We start from the raw sequence: 10,000 nt of genomic DNA, 5'->3' as shown, positions 1-10,000 counted from the left end.
GACCACAGACTATAAACAAAATTCTTATAATTTGACAAGGTGGTTATTTGAAATTTAATGCACTGGATTTCAAATGATGTCTTCTTTATTCATGGTAAGTCTTTTCATATTTGATATTTCAGTAAGCGACTTACGCTTACACATTAAAATGCAAGCCGGACTCCATTGTGGTGTCTAAGAACTTTTAAGAACAAATGGTGTTGATATTATTTGTCAGTCATTAATACAAGTACGATTCGTGGTTGCAAAGATACACCGACTTCTAATCGAATATCATCTTTCTGAAAGACCACCTGTTATTCTCGAATAAGTGACAACAAAAGGAAATATTCAAACAGCACCCGAAAGGTAAAGGAATTCAGACATAACAACAGCTGTAGCTATCCTCACTCTGTAAAGTCTAATTGAGTCGTACCACTAAAAATGTTGAAAGACACCATGAGAAACTTGGCAGAACAGACCACGCACGACGACCGACGCTGAGACAAGGTAAGCGATGAAAGTGAACCCAAATTAAGACAAGCAAATGCAAGTAAAAAAGAGTTCCGGGCGAGTGAGAGGAAGCGAGCAAAGCAACATGTGGTGATCGTGTGCTGGGTTTTGTCTCACTAGTGTGATAATGAAACAGATGCCACACAGGCACACAATCACAAGCACTCGTGCGCACGCGCACACACCGCGTAGTGTAGTGGTTAGCACAATCACAATCGAGAGGGCCGGATTCGAGTCCCGGCGCGGCAAGGCAAATGGGCAAGCCTCTTAATGTATAGCCCCAGTTCACCTAGCAGTAAATAGGTACGGGATGTAACTCGAGGGGTTGTGGCTTCGCTTTCCCGGTGTGTGGAGTGTGTTGTGGTCTCAGTCCTACCCGAAGATCGGTCTATGAGCTATGAGCTCGCTCCGTAATGGGGAAGACTGGCTGGGTGACCAGCAGGCGACCGTGGTGAATTACACACACACACACACACACACACACACACACACACACACACATACGAACTTAAGTACAATAAACCGAAAGTTTAGATTAGGTACTACTATTATTACTGCTACTATTACTATACTACTACTATTACTACTACTACAACTTCTACTACTACTACTACTACTACTACCAACACCACTACATCTACCACCACTACTACTACCACCTCCACTACATCTACCACCACTACTACTACTACAACCACTACATCTACCACTACTAATAATAATGCTATTAATACTAATACTAATACTACTTCTACCACTACTACTACTACTACTACTACTACTACTACTACTATCAGCAGCATCAACATCACCACCACAACCACAATATCCATCAGAAGCTAAACAGAATCAAATTTAGTAATGACTCCAACAATAACTAAATAATTTGTGTTAACCTATCCTTATCTTCTTCACCCACAGAAATTTTGCCGCGACAACGAAGCCCCGCCCACGCCCGCCGCCTCCCACCACCAGCATCCGCCCCACCCACACGCGCACCACTCCCACCACCACCACCCTCCCATCACGGAGCCCCCGGGATCGCCCACGGAGGAAGCCAATGTACGTGGGTATTCCTGACACACACACACACACACACACACACACAATGGTATGAGCTGTCAGTCCCCCTAGCGCGAGTCGATCAGTGTTACCAGTTTTTTATTCCTTTCACTGGTAAACTCTGAAATCGTCCCCCGAGTTAGTGTTCCCTATTGCCTATGACTTGAACTCTTTGATGAGGGAAGTTTCAAGGCACTTTTGGTAACTGGATATAGTTTTAGGGCTAGTTTTTTTTTCGGGGACAGGCATATTTTTCGTTGTCTTTTGTTGCTCTTAGCCAGAATTTCTCTTTTACATTAAGGAAAAATAAATTAAAAAGTCGCTTTGATATTTCGTAAAATCTTTCATTACACTTAAAATACAAATGTTCATTGAAGAATCACTATTAAAAAAAAAAACATACGTAATAAAAGCTTCAAGTATTACATAAAAAGTGATCACTGAAAAGTCAATGCAGTAAAACGTAACGTAACAAAAATTAAAACTAACAACATTATAATAAAAGAAAAAATCATATGTATGTATCTATTAACCCCTTCCGTACGGGGACGCATTTTTACATTGAGTTTTGGGTGTGATTAAACGGCTTTATTGACATTAGGAAGGGTCTATGGAAGTCAGAAGATTAATGGCCAAAGTCTTCACTAGTTTAATCCACCACATAAGTTTTTGAAGCTGTATAAATTCACCAAATAGTCACCAGAATGAAGATGAAAACGTGTCCTGCTACCTACTGAAGGGATTAAAGTCGCTATGAAAAATCGTATGTACTGAAACAAAAAAAATCTAAACACTACATAAAGAAAACAATCACCAATGAAGAGCCTCCGTGATAAATCGCACATAATAAGAACCAGAACTTCAAACATTTGCACCAGAAATGCGGAGACCTTGACTGGACTGGTGACAGGTTGGCGAGGACACGGCTGGCAGACTTGTTGAGAGTACGAGGAACTGCAATAAATCAGGCGACTTTACATTAACTTGTGTAAAAATTGAAGTGGCCATTAACTTTGACATGATTTGGCCGTGGTGATAATTTTTTTCTTTCCTTTTTTGGCGGATGGGAGTGGACACTGTACTAGATCGGCGCAGATACGTCACCACCTACCAAGTTTGTGTCCGTAAATAAAAATGACGATAATGAATGATAAGCTGGGATACAGGCTTTGTCCTGCGTTGATATCAGAGACTGGTGATGATAGTGATAGTGATAGTGGTGGGGGTGGTGGTGGTAGTGATGGTGGTGATAATGCATGGCGATAGTGGTGATGATGGTGATTACTGAAAATTAGTATTAATAGAATAAATAGCAGTATTAGTAGAGGTAGTAGAAATATGTATTGTAGTGATAACGGGAGTGTGGTGGTGACAGTAGTAGTAGTAGTAGTAGTAGTAGTAGTAGTAGTAGTAGTAGTAGTAGTAGTAGTAGTAGTAGTAGTAGTAGTAGTAGTAGTAGTAGTAGTAGTAGTAGTAGTAGTAGTAGTAGTAGTAGCAACAAAAGCAGCAGCAACAGTACCAACATCAGTATCAAAACAAAACATAAATAAAAACAATAGCAATATCATGAACAATCAGTATACAGTATACAGCTACAACACTATAACTCGATCCTCAACCACACATCAACCAGACACCTCACCCCGCCCCTTGTGTCCCGCAGGAAGTGAAGTACGTGTCCGCCAACTGCATGGTGGTGACAAACTACGTGGGTGACACTGGCTCTGTGGTGGACGAGCACTTCTCCCGAGCCCTGGCCGCCGCTGCCTCTGCTCCCCTGCACTATGAGAAGCCCCACTCCCCTGCCAAAGGTATGTACTGTTCGCTACCCTGCTGCACACACTTATTAGGCAGTTCTAAGCATACGGTGAGGATGGCTGAAGTGTGTGACGAAGGAAACTACTACATGAAGCGGACAACTAAGTGGATATATTAGTGAAATCCTGACGAAACTAAGATACGCAAAGAAGTGGAAGTTTGGCTAAAAGTCTTGACTATTAATAAGAATGAAACTTCCTCCTTCTCCTTCTTTATTATTATCGTCGTTATCACATTTTCTCCGTTCTCTTTCCTATTTTCTTTACTTCCTTTTTTCACGGTAGCAAACTATATAAATATTATGAATAAAAGTAGCAGTTTTTTTAGACAATAGCCTTTTCTTCTTGTTCTTGTTATCTATTTCTTCATTCCTTTTCTTCCTCAAACCTACGTATCATATCCTCAAGGCTTTGTGAAGAGGAAGCAGACTTAAATAGGTACTCAGAACACATGACACCCGTGCAGTCAGTCAGCCAGAGAGTCAGTCAGTCACCAAGTCAGGCAATCAGTCAGTCCTTTAGTCAGTCAGTTAGTCCCTTTGTTTCATCCATCGTGATTTGTCCCTGTAATACTCATTAGTTTACTTTTTAATGCCCGACAGAGAGAGAGAGAGAGAGAGAGAGTAATGGGGTAGAAACAAGAAAAACACAAGAGGAGACAGGAAGGGGAAACGAGTCAGGGAAAGGAAGGGGAGGTAAGGAGAGGAAGTGAGAGGCTGAGAGTGAGGGAAAAGGAAGGACGATAAGAGGAACCACAAGAGGAATGCAAACATAAGACACAAAGACCCATAAAGAGGAGGATATGATGCAAAGAGAAAAGGAAGAGAGTGTGGGAAGGAAGAAAGGAGGGAGAGAGAGGGAGGGAGGAAGGAAGGAAGGATGGAAGGAAGGAACAAAATGGAAAAAAGAAAAGGAGGAAAAGAAGTAAATATAAGATAAAACTATAAAACGAGAATTATAAGGCAAAGAGAAAAGGAAATAAGTAATATGGCAACAGGAAGGAAGGAGGAAAAGGATGAAAGGAAACAGGAAGGAATGATGTAAATAGAAGCTAACGGAAGATGGATGAAGGAAATAAAAAGAGAGGCTGGCAGGAGGTAAAGTGAGAATTTAAGAGAGGAGGAGAAAGGGAAAGATTCAAGGACAGGAGAGAAGAAAAATAACTGGATTTAAAAAGAAGGGAACTGAGAGACTGGTTGCGGGAGGGACAAAAGCGAGGGAAGAAGTGAATGTCTGTGAAGTCACCTTAAGAAATGCTGCGATTCTTCAACACTGCGATATCTGAAAAGCGTGAACGGTGACATCTGCCTTGGTCTGTGTGTGTGTGTGTGTGTGTGTGTGTGTGTGTGTGTGTGTGTGTGTGTGTGTGTGTGTGTGTGTGTGTGTGTGTGTGTGTGTGTGTGTGTGTGTGTGTGTGTGTGTGTGTGTGTGTGTGTGTGTGTGTGTGTGTGTGTGTGTGTGTGTGTGTGTGTGGTATGTCCGTTGAAAACAATAGTCCAAAAATAGATAAATACAAGTTAACCAATCAGTTAATACGTCGATATGTATAGTAAACATTTGGATAAGTTTGGATATATCGAAAATACATGTGCACTGACAAATATATAGACCAACAGACACATACGTACATACACATATACATGCATACATACCTACATACAGACATAGCCAGGTAGATAGATGCATCAGTTCAGATAAAATACATTCTAGATAAGGATATTCAAGACATTAAAGGAATGTCCAATCGTAGAGAACTAATTACTTAAAAAAAAAAAACAGATCTTTGACAATAAATAAAAATCTAATAAATTTAATGAGTAATGTTTGCCAGTGACGGCGTTCATGCATCGACACACAGACGGATCATTAGAGGCGTGTCTTCACCATCAACTCTATCTGACAAGTAATGACTTAATAACACACCTGAAGCTTCATCGAGACTAATGGCAGGTGTGGGGACGCGGGCCAAAGATTGTGAGAAATCCTAAGCGGATACATCTTCGTTCATATCTTTGTTCATATGAGCAAATGCACTCCTGCGCACACACGCACACACGCACACACACACACACACACACACACACACACACACACACACTAAAAAACACTGCGCTATTATGCATGATTCAAACTTTCAAGGATAATTACATGTATTAAGTTGACGTACGTATCATTATGACCTGGTATCTATATTCACTCCCTTCATTTAAGGTTGAAAGCATCCTGAGTGTAAGTAACAATAATTAGAAGGGAGACAAGGGCAGGCCTCGTCAGGCACCCAGTAGACAACAGACAGCCAACTTGAAGTAAAAGAAATCAATACCTAAAATGACAGAAAAAGGCAAGTCAAAAGGGGAACTTAGGATAACAGATTTTGGTGGAGTAGAAAACCAGAAGAGATACTTGAATACACACTACTACTAATGCTACTACTACCACTACTATTACTGCTACTACTACTACTACTACTACTACTACTACTACTACTACTGCTAATAATAATAATAATAATAATAATAATAATAATAATACAGAGGACAGGTCAATCAAAACAAGAGAGATTAGACGAAGACTTAGAGATAAGACGCTTATATGAAGCAGACAGAGATACGTAAACACACACACACACACACACACACACACACACACACACACACACACACACACACACACACACACACACACACACACACAGGAAGTAATAAACCACTTTGAAGACATTTGCATAAGATTCGTGGCCAGATCCTACAGCAGACGAGGGCTAGGTTGTAAGGAAACGACAACACGTGGCGCCACCTACCCCCCCCCCCCCAGAGAGAGAGAGAGAGAGAGCGTGGCAACCTTCCCTTTTCTCCTGCGACGGTAGCTCTTTCTGCTATTTATCAGTAATAGTAGCGGAGGTAGTAGTAGTAGTAGTAGTAGTAGTAGTAGTAGTAGTAGTAGCAGTAGCAGTAGCAGTAGTAGTAGCAGCAGTAGTAGCAGTAGCAGTAGCAGTAGCAGTAGCAGTAGCAGCAGAGGTAGCAGTAGCAGTAGTAAGAGTAGTAGTAGTAGCATTAGTAAGAGTAGTAGTAGTAGTAGTAGTAGTAGTAGTAGTAGTAGTAGTATCATTATGACTAATATGCAATACAACTATAAGTAACAGAAATAATACAACAACAGCAAAACACCAACAAAAACAGCAACAAAATATAAACATGAAAGGAGAAAGCAGAAATTGAGCCAGAAGAACCATTTTTTTTTTGTATGACTACGAAAAAAAAATATCCTTGATAAATCACCGGGAAACATTATACACACACTACCAATCCACTGACCTGACAGGGACATCGTGGCGCGCAATTGAGGTCATCCCTAGAAAAGAAAAGTGATACTAGGTCAACATGAAGCTCTTCAATACTGGGACACATTTTTACCTTGAGATTTGTGTACAATTAGACCATTTTATTGACATTAGGAGGGGTCTATGGAGGTCAGAAGGTTAATGGCTACAGTGTTCACTATTCTAATCCTCACACAAGTTTCTGATTCTGTATAAAATCACCAAATACTCACCAGAATGAATATGGAAACGTGTCGTGGTACTCAAGTGGTTAATAGTGACCTCACCAACGACAGGGAAACTCAGCACACCAAAATGTAATCACAAGTCAGAATACTTTTTTTTATACGCGCTGCAATCCGTCAACAACTCTTCTACATCTAAGTAATGGAAAACACTTCTTCATCCTTTTTTCAGTCTAGACACTCTATTTTTCACACCTTTTCCCAGGTTTATGTGAGATAGCTTCAGACATCTCTCCTTTTGACTACCTTTTATTAGAACTGGCACCTCAGTGGATTTTGTTTCTCTTTGCTCTTTTTTGTTGCCCTTGGCCAGTGACTCTCTTACATAAATAATAAATAATAAGACTGGTCATATGCATCGGACTTTCAACAGTTTTTTTCTTAAATCATGCCCTACACAGTCATACATTACTAGTCCCTGTTTCTTTTGTACCAGTTAGAGAACGTACACCCTTTAATCTGTATCTAGTTTATCAACAAGGTGATCGAAAAAGTCTCTTCCCAAAAAATCACTATTAGAGAACCCATCTTTTAATTCTATCCAATCATGATGTCCCTCTTACTTTCAAATCAATTACAGCTCTTATACCGTGCCCTATCAATCTGTATCTTCTCCGTTCTTCACCACAGCGATGAGAAAAAACGCACTAAAAAAAATTGTCTTAACTTTCAAAAGAACCAATCTTTCACACCTATCCAATCATGACCAATCCATCTTACTTTTTTAAAATCAATTAGAGACAATATACCATTCCCTTACCAACCTCTACCCACTACATCACCACATCAATCAGAAAAAAATTAAATAAAAGAAAAAACAGGTCTTCTCTTACCCAAGCAGTCACCAGCTTCATCAAACGCCCCTCGCCCACTCCTGCCAATCACAGCCTCTCCCGACCAATCAAAACTGCCATAAGTCACGGACACACGAGCCAATCAGGAGTGAGAGTGACTCATTGAATCAGTCAGCGCGAGTTATGGGCAGCTGTGTGTGTGTGTGTGTGTGTGTGTGTGTGTGTGTGTGTGTGTGTGTGTGTGTGTGTGTGTGTGTGTGTGTGTGTGTGTGTGTGTGTCGGCGCTATATTTACATGTGTGCGTCAGTGTATCAGGCATGTGTCAGGTGTGATCAGGTGCGCGTGGAAGGGGTGTGGTGTGTGGTGTGGTAGGGAAGGGGTGGGGTAGAGGTGTAGCTATGTGAGGGGCAGAGGGTAGGGGAAGAGAGGGGAGGGATGATGGTATGATGGTCGAGCCCTACCACATGTCAGGTCCGAGCCTCCTCAGCGGCGTGCCTTCCTTTCTCTCTGCCCTTTTGTGGGAGTATCTATTTATATGAACCTGTCCTTACGTTGACTCGAGTCGGTCTGACAATCTTTTTATAGGGTAGCTAATGACAATATTAATAACTACAGTGTTGGTGATAGTATTGGTAGTGGTAGTGGTGGTGGTGGTGGTGGTGGTAGTGGTAGTAGCAGTAGCAGTACTAGTAGTAGTAGTAGTAGAAGTAGTAGTAGTAACAGCAAAAGCTATCATTATTACTACTATTACTACGATACACACCGAGAGAACACATTCCGCCACCAGCCCCCTGAGGGTAGCCCAGTGTGGGAAAGGAATCCCTCAAGGTAAACCCGGGACAAGCTGAAAATACCCTGGTTCCGCTTAAGTATCCGCATCCGCTTCTTGATCTAGTCATTGTTACGACACCGAGACAAATGATTCCATAAGATTTCATTGACGTCTTATAATGGATGAGCGAGATGTATCCCAGGTGGACTATTAAGCAGGAATGACTATATATGTTTTTACAATGCACTTCTACAACTACCTCTTATTATTGCTACTTTAATACTAATACAAATAGAAGAAAAGAAGTAATTTCAGTTAGTTTATTTTTTTTATGCAAGAAAATACAGTGGTGCATGACAAGAGGCTTAAGTTCATCCTCTCCAATTAATCAACGCCATTATGTTTCCTTCCTCGCTAACTTCCATTCTCTCATCTCAAACCAAAATGCCTTTCCTCTCCAGCCTGCTCCCACTTTCTTATCTCCAACAGTTTTCTTTTTTTTTTTTTATACTTCTCTATTAATTCCTATCCTCCCTCCTTCAATCGCTTTCTGCCGCTGAGAACTCACATCTTTTCATCTCCAGCCAATGGAAACATAATCACGTAAAAACATAAGGGAAGATCTACACGTGATAGTCCTTTATACGAAACTTATACTTATCTACTTCCACCTATCATCCTCTCATTCAGCCTATACACTGAGTCAAATCCAAAATATTGTCTAGATTTCTTCAACGACAAGTCCACAAGAAAAATGGATCTCAGCTCAGGAAGTCGTGCATTACAACCGTTGCGTGCCGCCTGCCCATTCTCGCCGACCCACCACACAAGAGTCACTGTGATCATAGAGTTGGTTGCCGCTGTAACACAATTGAGTGGCGAGTTAATCTTCTCTCGGCCTTTGTTCGATCCCTCGTCACTCATCGCAGTGTTTGTCAAAGTACACATCTAAGGTTCCGTGGTTTCGTGTTATTCTTGTGTTATCTCAGTGTATTGTGATGGAGTCCCAGATGTAGTATCAAGAAGGAACCACTTCCGTGTATGAAAACATGAATTTCCTTGTATTTATGGCGCAGAAATTACGTGCATTCGATTATTTACAGGCGTGTGTGTTTAAATGATATCCAGGTGTCTGTGTGACTTGTTACGGGAAGTGTCATCCGCTCTTTACTTAGTCTGCTTCATTACAGCTTCCTCAGACGTTGGTGAGAATGAATAGTTTTTGGTTTTGTGAAGTGGAACAAGATGAAATGAAATAGCCAATTATTTTTTCTCTCTAATCTTTTACGTAAAAGAAAAGTGGGATTACATAGTACATGTTTTATGAGTCTTCGTTAGTTTTCTAACACAGAAGGTGAAACCAGTGAATTGCAACTTACGAATGCATTGAATTATAATGAAAATAAAATATTCTTAATGAAGTGCATAAGTTGGAGTTACAATAGATATTCTTATATTTACAGTTCTTTTACTCTACATGAATCTTCATTCGTACATCC

At 40.8% G+C, this 10,000-nt stretch overlaps 1 protein-coding gene across 1 annotated transcript in view; it reads left to right on the top strand.

Annotated features, from left to right (window-relative positions):
- LOC123504484 (protein vestigial-like) overlaps positions 1–10,000 on the top strand; it is a 76,312-nt gene that overhangs the window by 23,429 nt on the left and 42,883 nt on the right. Inside the window, 2 exon segments of the mRNA XM_045255020.1 lie at positions 1,414–1,554; positions 3,218–3,365. Of these exon segments, the coding sequence (XP_045110955.1) occupies positions 1,414–1,554; positions 3,218–3,365 (289 nt within the window).

The sequence above is a fragment of the Portunus trituberculatus genome, chromosome 16 (genome assembly GCF_017591435.1).
Source record: "Portunus trituberculatus isolate SZX2019 chromosome 16, ASM1759143v1, whole genome shotgun sequence".
NCBI lineage: Eukaryota > Metazoa > Arthropoda > Malacostraca > Decapoda > Portunidae > Portunus > Portunus trituberculatus.
The sequence above is the reverse complement of the archived record's forward strand: the minus strand, read 5'-3'. Positions and strand labels throughout refer to the sequence as shown.